Source organism: Musa acuminata, chromosome BXJ2-5, assembly GCF_036884655.1.
Source record: "Musa acuminata AAA Group cultivar baxijiao chromosome BXJ2-5, Cavendish_Baxijiao_AAA, whole genome shotgun sequence".
NCBI classification, from domain to species: Eukaryota; Viridiplantae; Streptophyta; class Magnoliopsida; order Zingiberales; family Musaceae; genus Musa; species Musa acuminata.
In genome coordinates this window covers 9,701,515-9,717,133 of record NC_088342.1, presented here as the reverse complement: position 1 = coordinate 9,717,133, position 15,619 = coordinate 9,701,515, and the positions used below count along the sequence as shown (strand labels likewise).

Sequence of the window (15,619 nt, the reverse complement as noted above, 5' to 3'; positions counted from 1 at the left end):
CAGGATCTAGTCGACCTTTCTCACTTTCATGGTGTGCAATTCTCTTTGCTTTGGTTTCTAACTTATTTTTGACTATTTTGACAAATCTAATTCTTTTTGCAAAGGATAAAACTGATCTCACGATCTTAAGATGAATTATTAAAATTTTATTTTACGCTCGTAATACAATATATAATTTTTTTCAAATTGCAGCAGTACAAGTCCAGTGTGTTTCTCCTAAATATGATCATATCAATTTTACTGGAGTTGTATTTTGTACCTAATTTTAAACTCAAAATTATCATAAATCTTGCAAAATATGTTTATTTTTAATGGTTTATGAATTTTAAAAATAATTGCTATTTTAAGGGGCATCATTTTAATTAAAAAGAAGGGGGTTTTTTACGGTTCCTGACATTTTAAGAAAATTCAATATATCAAGCGGCATCATTGTAATTTCACTATGAGCAGGGAAGCATATCTGACATCTTAGAAACTCGTATCAAAGACGACATCCCCTTCTTCCTTCCCTTCTCCCTCGATTTGGTTCGGTCCTCAATCCTTCTTGATCGCTGGTTCATTTGGTACGGAAGTATCTTTCTATCAGATATTTTCTTTGTCTTTGATCTCTCCCCTCCCCTCCCCCCCCCCCCACCCCCCTCCGTCTCTTCTTTCACCGGTTTCTTGATTGCGAAGGGAAGGTTTTGGCTTTCGAACACGTCATGGCCTCGTCCTCACAAAACGCTAGCAACGACGGCACAACCAATCAGGTGATCTTTTCCAGTCTTCCAAGGGAGCACTGGCCGGGTATTTATGTTTTTCGTTGAATTTAAAACGTGGGTTTTGATTGGCCACCCGAAAGTTTCTTTCTTGGTCCGAGAAAAAATGCAAGAAAGTGGCTTTTTGGTGTGGCCGATGAGGAGAACTTCTTGTGAATTGTGTGTTGTCTACTTATGAGAGATAATGCGATGTGATATTAAACAAGGTACGATTGTTGGTCTTGGAATCACACGCTCGTAAGACTTTCTTTAGTATGATGTGTGTTGTGTGAAGGTGAAGTCGAAGATAAACCTATTAGGGGGTAAACATAGTCTGAGACAACAACACAACGAACAATTAAGGCACCTCCGTAAACAAGATTCTCAGTAAATCATTATTTGTTGGGCACTTTTTTGAGGCGGTGTTCCGTCCGGTCCCTTTTTATAATTTTGTTGATTTTTTAATAATTAAATGGCCATTGGTTTAGTGCTAGATTGATTTCATTTTTCACAAATGTCGCAAGGCACTAGGGTTTTTTGCTCAATTTTCTGGATCGTGAAATTGTTCCTTTGAGGTCCATCGCACTATGCTTCTGAAATGTGTTCTTTGTATTATTCTCAACTACATATTAGTGTTCTCCAAATATTGTTGTTTTTTCACAGTATTTTTGGGGATTTGATAGGTTTTGGTAGAAGACTGCAGGTTTACAAGGATATTGACACTTAACAGGCCTCGACAGCTGAATGCTCTGTCTACTCCAATGGTATTTCGTGATGTTCATTTCTTTTAATGTCTTCTATAAAGAAATAACTGTCTGCAACTTCAAGGATTCATCAAATTTCTTCATCAGTGGATACGCATGTGATTGGCTCATTGTTGAAAAGTATAAATTTGGATATGTCTGGTGATTTACTTATGATGTTTTCGTATCTTTTGCCTGACATAATTACACAATAATGTATGCTTTAACTCATAAGTTATTGTTTGTCATATGCGTAAGTTCTTTGCTCTTAGCTCCATAACTGCTGAGGCTACCAGTTATACCAAATGGACATGAAAGAATGAATTCTTAAATGGTTTAATGGAATTTAAAAATCAAAACTTTTATGGGATATTTTGGCTAACATAATAGAAGCAATTTTCCATGAGCAGGATTGATTTATTAAAACTTTCAAATTATCCTATGGAAGTATCTGAAAGATCAATTTTTGGAGTGAGATGTGTTGTTTGTTATTGAGGACTTATTAGTGGCAGTGCAACCCTCTCAGAGTAGTAATTTTTCTGCCAAAGTATTTTAGGAGTGAAATGGTGCTCTTTTTAGAGGATGCTGAAATTAGAATAAAGAAGGAAAATTTTTTATTCAGGTATGATACTGGACTTACTACGGGTGTCTTATTAGTGTATGGAAGAGACTCGATGACTGTGAAATTGGAGTTCAATAGATCATCCAACTCTATATGTAACTTTAAGCAAAAAGAAAAATAAGAGCTGGACATTGCTAGCAACTTGTCCAAGAAAATGATTCATAGGTACTTCTGAGATGATGGATGTCAGAATTTAAATGGACATTTTGATGTCAATTCTATTCAATTTCAACCATTGTTTCAAGCAGCCTATGCAGCTGCATATGAGAGCAATCATACGATTGCTTCTCATTTGGCTTGTGTGGTCTTATTTTTTGTTGTACTACCTATGTTGTGAAGCTGCATGTTGCCATATTCAAGTTAATAAATATGAAAATAAAGTTTGGTTTATATTTTTATTTTGTTGTTTTTATTTTTAGTACTATTTTGTAATTGATGAAATTTGTGGTCCTTAATAAAGTAATTTTGATCACTTAGATCCTTGTAACTCACTACTGAAATAGCTTGACAGATGAGTACAAAATCATCCAATAAAATTTTGCTGAGCTGTAGCACACATCTCCTGTTATTATGTTTACAATATTCTAATGCATTTTTATAATGTATCTTCAGTAAAAAAAGGATCCTCAGCATGGCTAATACTGTGTATGTGACCTTGAGGTACCCTATGTTTGTTTTGTTGTGGACTGCAGCTTATGTTATACATGCAATATCATGATTTTTTCCTATGCGCCACTTGTATGTTTTTGCTTCGAGTTGAATCGTTTGGAGAATTTATCTGGCTCCTTTATATGCGAGCTCTATTATTTATTTGATGTGGGAAGCTGAATCGAACATTTTTTTATTTTATCATCACAATATGAAAATTCTTACGAAATAATTCTGGTATAATAATTCTTTTCCAGATTATGAAGCTACTGAAGCTTTTTGTTGCTTATGAGAAGGATTCTGATGTCAAATTATTGATAGTGAAGGTAAATTAATAACTCATCTAGTACTAATTTACAGAGAATGTCAACCTTCACTTATGTTGCCTTTTTTAGCTTGTGCATGTGAGAAATACTTCATTAGAGCTAGAAGCACTAATTCATGGCATGTTTATCATCTGAAGGAATTCCAATAATTCATAGAGACCAATTCAGATAGCCAATCACTTAAGGTTTTTTTGGCTATTTGGATTGCTCATGTTTCCTTGATGCATGCTTTTCGGTCATAAGGAAGCAACAACAAATGTGATAAACAATGATGGTTGGTGCCTCCAGTGTTCTGTAGGACTCCACACCAATTGATGAAATTCTTGCTATGAGATTCAGTAATTCCACACATTCTACTTCTCATCTTGAGTTGTCAGATATTCGTATTTATCTCGCTTCCTGCAAATATCTGGGGCTAGTTTCACATTGAGGTGTTGAATCTCTACTAATGTTTGGGATAGATGAGAGTGCTTTCTAGCTTTCAGTTGGAGATAAAGGTGCGTGTATATGTGTGTGCAGCGTGCACGTGTACGTGTGTTTGTGTGGATGTTGATGCAAACAATGATTTTGAAATAAGAAGGGTTCAGTTTTATTACCTTTTTTCTGGTACTGGAAAATCTTAAATTGGTTACAACTAGGTTATAATTTGTAAAAAAAATTATATGCATTGAGCTCTCCTTTCCATTTTCTTGGTGGAGCCAACTAGGGTGCTAGAACACACTTATCATAGCATTCTTATGGTACTAGGATCCATGTGCTAAATTCAGTTTTTGGTAATATTTTAATGGGTTATAGCTTTCAGGGAAATGGAAGAGCATTTTCTGCTGGAGGGGATGTTGCAGCAGTTGTCCAATCTGTAACTCAAGGTAGATTTAATTATCTGTGTTGCCTGTCAAGGGATGAGACCAAGTCTAATGAGAAGGTTTGGAAGGTGCAGTGACTGTACCTGTCATTCTGACTGATGTCTAAACTATAAACTACAAGCTTGCTAGGGAAATTTTCTATGATGTTCTAAAAGAACCTTGTTTCAAAGTTCTTTGTTCCAAGTTGAAACATAAATATGTTTTTTTCCCTTCATCCACTTTCTTTCAATTGGGATTCTTGCTATCATTCTGTCAGGTCATTGGACTCTGGGTGCAGAATTCTTCCGGAATGAATATACCTTAAATTACATAATTGCAACTTACAGCAAGCCTCAGGTGACTTATCCTCTAACGTTTTATTTTTTTATTTGTGAATGTCATTTTTCTAATGCATTTCTTAGAATCATGTTAACCTACAATACCATGTTTGAAGGTTTCTATTCTAGATGGAATTGTCATGGGTGGTGGGGCTGGCATTTCAATACATGGTAGATTTAGAGTTGTCACAGAGAAAACGGTATGTTTCTTTAGCTAATGCATGACTGGAACATTTGCCTTTGAAGCGAAAGTAATAGTTAACTATTACTTAACTAAGTTCATGCTTATTATGCTGTTCGATTCAATTTTCGCAGTTAACCTATGTTTTTTAACTTTACCGAGGCAGTAGCAGATAGGAAATTTACAAATGGGTTAATCAGAAACAAGGTCATATACTTTTGTGCATATTTATGAATGTGATAATATCCAAAATCGAAATCTCATCCTGACTGTTTTGTAATATTCTTTTAGCAAGTCACTTTTGTTTCCACCGATTGCTTGTCCATTTAAATCAGGGCTTTTTTTTCAGCCTGTCAAATGATAATTAGGGTTTTGTCCTCCATTATGCACCAATTCATACTTGTAATATGTAATTTGATGATAAAGTTAGAACCTTGTACATGAGACTCTCCCGGTGTGGGGCCTGAGGGGAGGGCCAATATATACATTCTTTATCCTAGAAATAAATACAGTGACTATTTCATGACTTGATTCTTGGTCATCCACGTTGCAAAGAACTACACACAAGTTCTTCCACGATGTTTCTGCTTCTGTTTGGTGCAAAATTTTCACGGGTCTCCATCCACTACATTTTATGCCTACTTTTTTTTTTTTTTGCTGTTTGTGTGTTTTATGGTTGTTTTATGCAAGGTTCGTGAAACTAGTTTGTACCGTTGTATAGACCAACCATTGGTACGATATGTACCAAGGGATGCCGATGTACCATATATTGGTATGCTTGGGTGTATCGACAGTATAGTAAAATTATTATTAAACATAGCTCCTAAAATTTCTAAAAAATAAAAAAAGTTGGATAAGGGTTTTTAAATTGTAAATAAGTATAAATTTAGTATAATTTTATAAAAAATAATCAAAATTAGGAAAGAATAATGGTACATCTTTTTAAGCTTTGAGGAGTAGCTTTGTGGTACGTTTCAGATATTTCTTTCGTTAATATTGAATTATCTACAAAGAAATGATTTGAATTGTTAGATTATTTTTAAACAACTTAAATTTAAGATTTAAACGAATCAAGTAATTAATCGACGGATATTCCTAGTTCTATTACCGAAAAAAACGACGGGACTCCACGGGCGGTGGATTGGGGTCCTTGTTCCTATGTATCTGTATATCAATCTAATACATTTGTCAGACCTAATCCTGAAATTGATCCCACGGCATAGTATACTGATATACCATATGTCATTGGTGCAACAATGTGGTGATGGTCGTAGTCTGATCATTGTGAATCATGTGTCCGAGGTGACTCCTGAGGCAAGGATGGTTGTGGTATGTATTCGTGTGGAGCATGGAGAATGTCAGAACTTCTATTTTCGCCATTGATCTACTGCTTCATATCATAAGATCGATTATCATACTATTGCTCGGAGAAGTATGACCATCATCATACTGCTGTTGACTATAAGATTCTCCATAATATGACGACTGTAAATACAATGAGCTTCGCTCTGTGTTTACGTTGAGTAAGCTCTATCGCATTTGCTCAAAATCATTCACTGTTTTTCCCTTCCCATTTCATGTATAAACTTGACTAGTACCTTGTTAAGAGATGTGAGTGATAAAGAGTTTGGGTGAGTTGAAGAGTTTAAGAGAGTGAAATGGGTTGAAAGAGGGGGGAGGAAAGGGTTTAAAAATCCTTTCTTATGGTTCAAATAGTCAATTTGACCGTTTAAAATAGGATAATCTGAGCCCTTGATCAGTGATGGTCGAAAATCGATCGTTACTGATCGGTACAGATCCTGTATCGCTCGATACAGGCTCATGTAATGGGTATCACCTGGTAGAGGGCGGTTCACGCATCGATCCCTTATCGGACCGGTATGTACCACCCATTTTGAGCGGTACAGCTCAGTACGATGAACCCTAGTTTTATGTAATTATATAGCAGGCAACTACTAAACTTGGTATGTTATCGATTAACAAATGACATGTTAAGTTGGGTGGAGCCACAACACGTGCATTGTTGTGGTTGCGTTTCTGCTTAATTCCGTTGATACACTTTTTTGACCCTCATAATCCAACTTGGCAAACATGATAAAGCTACATTTTCAAATCCTATAATGTAACATGTTTGAGGTTTCTCTCTTTTTCTTTCATCACGTCAGCATTTTACTGTAGTTTCATTTACATCAACCTATTTTGTTGTCTCTACTGCATAATCCATGATAACTTTATTTTCACATTATTAGTGAATTGCCGTATCTGCTGTGTTAATTGTTACTGGAAGGAAAACTAATAAAGATGTATGCCATTTTATTTATAGTATAATCAATATATGTATTTGCTGATATTATAAATTTGATCATCCCAAACATGAATACAAGTACTTTGATACATGCGTGGACCGGATATGTGGCATATTTAAATTCATGATGGATCATGTCCATGAAATCCTGTGTTTGTTTGTATTACCTACTCAAAGGATCAACTAAAGTACCAGTCATATATTCTGGTGCAGGTTTTTGCTATGCCAGAAACAGCACTGGGATTCTTCCCAGATATAGGCGCTTCATATTTTTTATCAAGGCTTCCAGGATTCTTTGGTAATTCTAACTTATTTGTCATGTATGTCATAATTCATATTGTAGCACTAGATCAAAATCTTTCTCGCACCTTTTACTTCAGATTTCTATAAATGTTTGATTTTGTCCATAGCTTCACTATTTTGTTTTAAAATCTGCTAAGAAAGATATAGTAAACAGCCTTTTGTTATTGCTTATTTATATTCTCAAGATCATTGAGATGGCCAATAGGAATCGTTTTGTCTTACATCTTGGTTTATATGATGCATGAGTATGAGTATATAGTAAACAATAATTTAGTGCATGTGCTTATTATATGCATATGTGGCAATTGTTTGTTGTTTGGTAAACTGGAAGTATCAAACAATGCATTGTATTCTTTTGGTATGACAGCACATTATGCTTTTTGGAAGTATCAAAGAATGCATTTTAATTTTAGGGCAAAACGAAACATTGTGCTTTCTTTATTCAATTCTTTCCACCTGCTCTCACTCATGTAAATCTACTTATGAGTGCAAGTAGAACCTGATATTTTCATCATTAAACTTTTTCAGACAATTACAAGTAGAAAAGGCAGTCAACTGAGTTAGTAGGATCTAGCCAGATATATCTTTGGAGGTTTTGCTGTCATCATGGCATTGAACTAATTTTAATTATATTTCTGTTGTTCACATGATGTACTTAAAAACTCAAAACTCTGCCTCTGACAAGTAGGAAGAGGGATGTCTGCTGCTGGATCAACCAATTGAGTATATGACTGACTGAAAGTTCAAATCATTTACAACTTCTTCAAAATTTGTCGTGATAGCTATCAAGTTGTGATAAGGAAAAGGAATATAATCTGTTTAGTAAGAAATAAAAATAAGACTTATAAAGACTTGAACATTTTGGTTATTATTATCATTATGTTTTGTGTAACTAAATAAAAACTTTAATTGATCTCCTTTTCCCCTTTTCATTCTACACTTCCTCAAATGTTCGGAAAGATTGCTAGATTATCTTTTTCAAGATGCTAATTTAGTCTTTAGCTGAAATTGTTGAATTGAAAGAATGTTTAGACATTTCTTATTGGTTTAATTTAATTTCTGCAGTAAGAAGACTGAAACTTGTCCCTTCAAAATGTAGAATATGTTTGTCCGTTCTGATTTGATGTTTTAATTATTTGGAAGAGCTTATTCACAATCAGGAAAACCTGAATTCTCATGTTGTAATTCAAAAACTTGCTACAATATTTGTAGCTTTGACATCTCATAAAAGAGTGCTGTGAACTCCATAAGACTTGCTATAATAAAAAATTATTTGCTAAGATTATCCTATTATATTCACATGGTCATTTAGGAGCTTCTGCAGTTACGCTTTGTTCTTTGTTAACTTGACATGCTTTTGAACCTAGTAAATTTTTTGTTAATTTTGCTGAAGGTTCTCAAACAATTCTCTTTGTGTGTGCACAAGTTTACTGTTCCACTTTGTTTTGCCAACAAAAACACTCTTTGGTGGCATTGTTTGTGATTCAGTGAAGATCACTCGAGAGTTGATATGCTGTTCCATTTGGATCATGACTGGTCATGAAAGTTTCTAAAGGCAGTTCTATTCATCTCTTTACTGTTTCCTGATGTCGTATTCGGTTGTCTCACTGAATCAACTAGAGAGAATACTTGGGCCTTCTTGTGCACTCGAACTCACTGCACTGGATGGTTATCTGATGCCTTTAAATCTCTTGTATGCTCATTTCCTTAAAAGATCCATCGTGCCAATGACAAAGTTCACTGAGAATGGTCGTGGCGGTTCATTTTTAGCATAAAGAAGGCATACACTGACAGTCCAATAACATTTCTCTAAATGAATTTACTAGGGTGGTTAGATAGTCAGACATAATGCATGATGAGAAGACTCCAGTATCTGAGGAGAAGGCATAAGTTCAGTGGCCTCGAGTTTAAAATCTCCACTTGAAGGTTGCCATTCAAGACTCCGAATGTTTTTAACTGTGTTCTCTTTTTGCATCATTGTGGCAGATATTAGTCCTGCTGCCAAGTCTGAAAAGATGCAATAGGGGATTCCATCTATGTCCATGATTCCAGGATGGCCTTTCTCTTGAAATAGATGCTTTAGTAAGTAGTAGAATGGACAGTTTTGGCATTACTAGTTTCAAGGAGGGCAAGATTAGATTTAAGAATATGGTGACATGAGTGACATTATGATTAAGTGTGAAGGTGGCTTGTCTCCCCCTGAGACAGTGGTGTGACCTTCAACCTCTCTCTCTCTCTCTCTCTCTCTCTCTCTTTCTTTCTATTGCAATAAATGACTTCTTTGGTTTTTAGGAAATTTTTTATATATCTGGTTATTTTGATATTTCAAAGCTGGTTCAAGATTTCAATCTATATGCATATAATCAATGATTAATTTTATTCTCAGGGGAATATGTTGGCTTGACCGGTGCAAGGTTAGATGGGGCTGAAATGCTTGCATGTGGCCTAGCAACTCACTTTGTCCCTTCTATGGTATGATTTTCATAAGTTACTGTTCTTTTTAGTGTTCTTTTGTTCCTCAATTGACATATTGATCTCATAATGTTCCTGGCTTGCTCGGTTGCTCCTTTTTACTCTTGCCTTGTAGGGCCTCATAACTTTGGTTACTTATTTCCATCTATGTTACCAAGTTTGCATAATGTTCTTTAAGTTGTCTTTCTGAAGTCTCAGATTGTATTGATCTCTAGTATGGAGGGTTTTTAGAAGTCTTGATTATGGTGAGAAACGTATTTCTAATTCTTGTTTTGTTAGCTAACAGAATTTGACATACCTGGAAGATTTACTCACTAAGGTGGAAACTTCTGATCCCTTTGTAATCTGCGCAATAATTGATCAATTCTCAAAAATGGTGCCTCTGAAAGTGAGTAGTGCTTATAATAGGTAACTTAATGATCCATTACTCCCCCCTCTCCTCTTCCACATGTTTCATATTTGCTGGTTTGTTCATCTGTTTTTGTTGCCCCACCACAGTGATTTATGGGTGCGCATGTGCATTTATGTTAAGGGTATCTGGCATGTATACATGTTATTGAAACATATGTAATTCACCTACAGTCAGCTTTCTTGAAACAATCTCAATCACTTAAAAAGTATGCAAATCTAGTTTGATATGATGTGATATTTTCCCAGCTCACAGTGTTGTCAGCCGTTTTGTGTTCTATTTTGTTTCATGGATCTGTTGGAGTCTGAAACAATTGTTGGATTTGTTTATGAAGCTTTGCATATGCTGCAAAATTCTCAGAGATTTGTAAGTTCTTGGATCTTTTTTCATTGAGTTATTAGGGATTGTTATTTCACAATATTCTTTCCTTCTTTGTCTTCAGATCTTTCTCCTATTTATTTTTTTTTGTCCAGGCAACAACAGATTACGGCTTTGTTGTTGTAGGCAATAACAGATTGTATTAGGCATTGAGAAGTAAATTTCAGAGAAAGCAAATCTGGTTTATAGTAAAAAAAATCTTTTGCAGCCTATCAGTAAAATGTTTTTTTTCTTTTTATTGCATCTGTTTAAGAAACTTCTTTTTTACATCTAAGCTAGCCTTGTAGTAAAGTGCTGATTTTTAGCATGGCAGCCTTCTTTTTTTTCTTTTTAATAAAAGTTATCTTAAGTGGAAGGACTAAGTTTCTTTTTTCCTGGTGAGCTTGGAGAAACTACACGTGGATTGAAAACCAAGTAGGCTTTGTATGAGAAAAGGCGAAACCTTGATCTAATTTGTAACTACATCAGTAAGGGGCATGTCAGTGGGTACTCCATAGTCTTTAGAGGTCAGATATACATGGTCATAATGTGGCAGTGTCTAGTGAAAGGGGACTACTCAGAAATGATAATGAAACATAACATGTGTAAGTGTTATTCATTTTGTCCTGAATAGCATATTGACATCTTTAAGTTTATGAAGTAAGTTTTTGAGAAATTCGATTAATATATTGTCCTTAATAAGAGTAAGCTTATATTGGTGAACAGATCACTTTATTGATACAACCTTTTTTTTTAATGCTTTTTTGTGTTCAAAAACATCAATTTTTCTCATGCTAAATTCATGTCATTCGCATGCTAAATTTTCTCATGCCTAATTGGTGATCCAGATATGTTTTTGTATAAGCGTTAAAATTTTGCTTTCTACGTCAAATCTATTATTCATTATACTTTTTGTCTCTGTAACAATTATCTACAGTCGTGATATTTTGATCCAACTTTGAGAAATTTGATGATTATCCAACTTTAATAAACCAAATTTGAAATATTTATAAATATGATCTTTGAAGTTCAGACTTCTTTTGATAATGAGAATTAAAAAAACACTTATATGATTCTTTTTAAGACATCCATGATTTGTGCATCGTTAAGCAGAAAAAGCAACAAAGGTTACCAAACATCTGCATTAGTAGTAGTATTAGTTGCCAGCTTGTAAGGTCATATAGGGCTAACCTGAACCTTACCCTAAATAAATGTGTTGGTTAGCATTTGGCTGCCTCAGCATTATGAGACATTATGCTTGAACCAAAACCAATGGGAATCAAGACTTCATTCATCTGATCAGACCAATGTGTTGATCGATTGAACTAAACTTGTCTGGTCTATGTTGGATCAGGTTGACCTGATTCGTGTTTGGGAACAATTCTTTTTTGCACTTCTGTAGGAAGAAAATAGTACAAATTATTCATATAAATGTAGCAGGATCCAAGTAATCTCTGTTGGAATGGATTATCAGACCTGCCATCAATCACGTAGAAGCTTTTTTTGGTGGAACTTTGCTTAATCTATTCATCTTAATTGCTTCTATGATTTTCTATGTTTTGATCTATTCATTATTAAATCTTCTGTTGTCCTTGTAGATTGGATATAGTTGACAAGTGCTTCTCCAAAGAAACAGTTGAAGATATTATATCTGCTCTTGTAAGTCGAGTGACATCTTTCCATGAACATATTATAAACATCAGTTACTTATTTTCCTTTAGGTAACCGTGTTCTTTAATTTCTTCTTTCTAAAGTTCATCGATGGTGCATTATCACCGAGTTCACACCTGGTCAAACTTGCTCTAATTGTTTCAGGAAAAAGAATCTGCTAGCATGGCCGATGAGTGGATTGTGGTTGCAATCCAGGAATTGAAAAAGGCATCTCCTATCAGTCTGAAAATCACTCTTAGATCGGTATGGGGCTTTGTGCACTCTTGTTTTGACCCAGTAATTATATCTTTCATGTGTCTGTGAGCCCTCTTCTGTCAACACGCATAAACATTCATTATCCTGAAACCAGTATTTGATTATGTTATTAAGCTTCATGCCTATTAATGGATGGATGTGTATCAAGAGTGAAATTCCTGTATCTGCAAGTTGCTAAATTGGTCTCCCCTTTCCGTCGGCATGACTTGTGTTGACATATAGTTTCATGTGATGTCTTCAATATTTCATGTATAAATGTGTTTTGTTAAACTTTGTTATTATTATGCTGGTCATAGTCATACATATACAACAAATTAATTTTCTAATATGTGGCAAAGGCTGAATGCTGTGATCTATGTTTAAAATATATTAAGTTTTCTACATTAAAATTAATGTTGTTTGCATTTTTTTCATTAAAAAAGCTTATCATTTGCTTCTATCCTTTGTTTTAAGTTCTATAAAGGAGGTTGCACTCAATGAGGACGACTAAGTTTTGATGCGTGTTTAAGTGTCACCTCTCTTTGGTTTTAAATTATTCATGGAATAGGTCTGTAGAAGTTGAAATTAACATAGCATAGAATCACTTAAACTGTTACATGGAATCTTGTGTTGCCATTCACAAGCCGTGTTGGATATGTATTTGTGTTCATATTGACACCACAAATTATCATTATATCACTACAACATTGACTGAAGATGACAAGCCTTGTTGTCATGTTACAATAAGATTACTCTTCTGCATCCTGACTGACCACTAAGCATTCCTATTAACTTCCAATTTTTATCCTGTCACTGTATTCCAGAACAAGTGCTATATTGGTGTACTTTTTGTGGTCATTATTAGTTTACTATTTCTATTATTTTTATCATCATCATTATTATTGTTATCACCAACTTTTGTGATTTTCATATCTCAATTTCGTCTTTTTGCCTCGTTTGGATGCATGCCTGTATGAATTTCTCAGATGTTTTATGTCAGTGTCACATTTTTCAACTTTGGTTGCTATTGCATTGTTTTGCTTTTACTACATCTGTAGGATCATAGTGGTTGATGAGGGGGGTTTTCTTTCACCTTGGAAAATAATATTAAGTGGTCTTGCACTTGCTTGATTGGTGATAGATGGACATTATCTTTGAAAGACCCACAAATTTAAGCCTAATCAAACTTATTTGATTCAGTTTTTGTTTAACATGATATTAATCTGGATCAAGCTTTTTATTATATATCAGTGTCTGAGCATGATGGTGCATGTTGCTGACTGTGTGTTGAACTACTACTTAATGCGAGGATCTAGATCAGAGAAGGGAGACTGCAAGGAGTTGATCGATGTCTTATGAAGGATTTCAGATTGTGTTGCCATATATTACGTTTTGAAGCCAGCAAGGATTTCTCAGAGGTACCTCACAAGAAGCACTTTGACAGGCTTCCTTTTCTGTCATCTAAAACCCTTAATTCTTCTGCAGGGTTGCAGGGCTATATTGGTGGATAAAGATAGGAATCCGAAGGTCTGGTTCTTTACCAATCTTTAACAAAACTTAAGGTTCCGTGAAACACCTGATGACAAATTTCTTGTAATTGTTATTTGCAGTGGGAGCCTTCTAGATTGGATCTGGTAGATTCCAAAGTGCTTGATCAGTATTTTGCTGAGGTCGACGATCCAAACTGGGAGGACCTAAAACTCCCATCAAGATGCAGCTTAGATGTCAAATTTGTGTCAAAGATTTGAAAGGTAGGTCTGAGGAAGCTTCTCCCTATTGACTCTCTCACAACAAATCAAAGTTATTAGATATATAGGATGTTTAGATAGATTGGTCTTCCTAGGAATATTGATGAATAAAAGGAGGTTTTGAGAATGCTAGCTTTACTTTGCAAAAGCTCTTCCTAACGAGTCTAAGATAGTTTTACTTTGAGGTTCATAATTAGAGTTCAGGCTGGTATTGTATTGGTCTGTGCTAATCTATATTGTGTCATTACATCGACACATATTGTTTTCAAATATATATATATATATATATATATATATATATATATATATATAAATATATATATATATATATATAAAATGTCAGGTGTAACGTATGATATTGGGTCTTTTATCGGATGAATATGGTACATGTCTTGTACTAAATAATGTAACTGTTATATACAATATACCATTGTTGATTTTGGTCCATGTATTGGTAAATTATCTAATCGATAAATAAAGTTTGAATGATAAGTACTTTAATAGTTTTATGCATTATGATATAAAATACCTGATGATTAGAGAAAGAATATAGAAATAATTAATATCAATTAAGAATTTGAGCTTCATTATATTGATTGTTAATCTATTCATTTATGACTTATAATTTAAAGTGTTTAAAAGAATATGTTTTTATTATTGGATTTGTCAGCAACCTATAAAAGATATAGTGATGTATGTCTGAGTAGATATCATGATTGATATTTTTGTTTACGTAATTAAATTTACTTAATTTTGTTATCATATTAAAATTTAATATATATATATTTATATTATATATTATCTTGACAAGATAAATTATATGGATCATTTTGAACTATATTAGGAAGGATTAATGATGTTGTGATGTATAAAAGGAAGTATAATATTGATGACGTATATTTGTTATGACTCGATAGTTAGATTTATTGGATTTATTAGTCCGTTTTATAAAATTCATATGCACGTATAAAATATTTTTTTTTAAGTTTCAGAATCTAATTAAATAAAATTATTTTTTAAATAACTTTTTATTTTTTTATTTTGATTTTAAATTTTTTAAATTTTAGTATTTAATAGATCAATTAAAAAAATATTAGATTATGTGATCTTCTTTAATTAGATAAGATATATTATAGATATGATTGAATTCTAATTATAATTATCGATCAACAACAGAAAGAAAATATACTTATAATAGGATTCTCTTAATTACCAAGGAACACCTTTTACTCTCCTATGTAAGAAGAACTTGTTGGGACGATAAAGACTAGTTATTGAGATTATATATTTATTCTCAATCTCTATTAGTCTTTAATCAATCGCTAATAATGATCTATCTTAGTTCAATTCCATAAGTTGTGACAATTGACATTTGTGAAATTGTGACATTGACAATGATATTGAATCAGGCATTTAGATTGGTTTGATTAATTAGATTGAATCGATTAAGAGCTTAAGATAATAAATTTGATCAAATTAATATTTTTAAATTAAGACTAATTCGATTAATCAGATCGAAGAAGAATATTTTCTTAAACCAGAATAATTTATAGTCTTTAAAATTAAATTATTAATAAACAGATCTAGATCAAACCATTTCATTTTAGATCTATTTGATTCTGATTTGATTTCAATTAATTTTTTGATTTGATTTAAACATCCTTTTTGCATGCACTCCCAAAC

At 33.6% G+C, this 15,619-nt stretch overlaps 1 protein-coding gene across 4 annotated transcripts; it reads left to right on the top strand.

Moving 5' to 3' along the window:
* The first annotated feature begins 441 nt into the window (after positions 1-441).
* On the top strand, positions 442-14,383 carry LOC103984894 (3-hydroxyisobutyryl-CoA hydrolase 1). 4 transcript variants are annotated; one of them, XM_065108703.1, is made up of 15 exons: positions 447-563; positions 681-749; positions 1,421-1,501; positions 3,008-3,076; positions 3,879-3,942; positions 4,196-4,275; positions 4,373-4,456; positions 6,956-7,040; positions 9,432-9,517; positions 9,804-9,925; positions 11,882-11,942; positions 12,099-12,197; positions 13,505-13,606; positions 13,674-13,715; positions 13,799-14,383. In XM_065108703.1, exons 2-15 carry the CDS (start codon positions 702-704, stop codon positions 13,934-13,936), a joined length of 1,161 nt encoding a protein of 386 aa, XP_064964775.1. In that variant the 5' UTR covers positions 447-563; positions 681-701; the 3' UTR covers positions 13,937-14,383. The 4 variants fall into 4 exon arrangements, with proteins under 4 accessions (XP_064964777.1, XP_064964775.1, XP_009400739.2 ...); XM_009402464.3 differs by having other exon boundaries at positions 452-563; positions 676-749; XM_065108704.1 differs by lacking the exon at positions 447-563 and adding an exon at positions 2,715-2,762 and having other exon boundaries at positions 729-749.
* Positions 14,384-15,619: the final 1,236 nt, after the last annotated feature.

What these genes read in the sequence shown, in the direction of transcription:
- LOC103984894 (XM_065108703.1), top strand. Translation starts at nt 702, where the DNA reads ATGGCCTCGTCCTCACAAAACGCTAGCAACGACGGCACAACCAATCAG. An exon ending in GAGTTGTCACAGAGAAAACG is followed by an intron (nt 4,457 to 6,955) that starts GTATGTTTCTTT and finishes ATTCTGGTGCAG; the next exon opens with GTTTTTGCTATGCCAGAAAC. An exon ending in ATAAAGATAGGAATCCGAAG is followed by an intron (nt 13,716 to 13,798) that starts GTCTGGTTCTTT and finishes TGTTATTTGCAG; the next exon opens with TGGGAGCCTTCTAGATTGGA.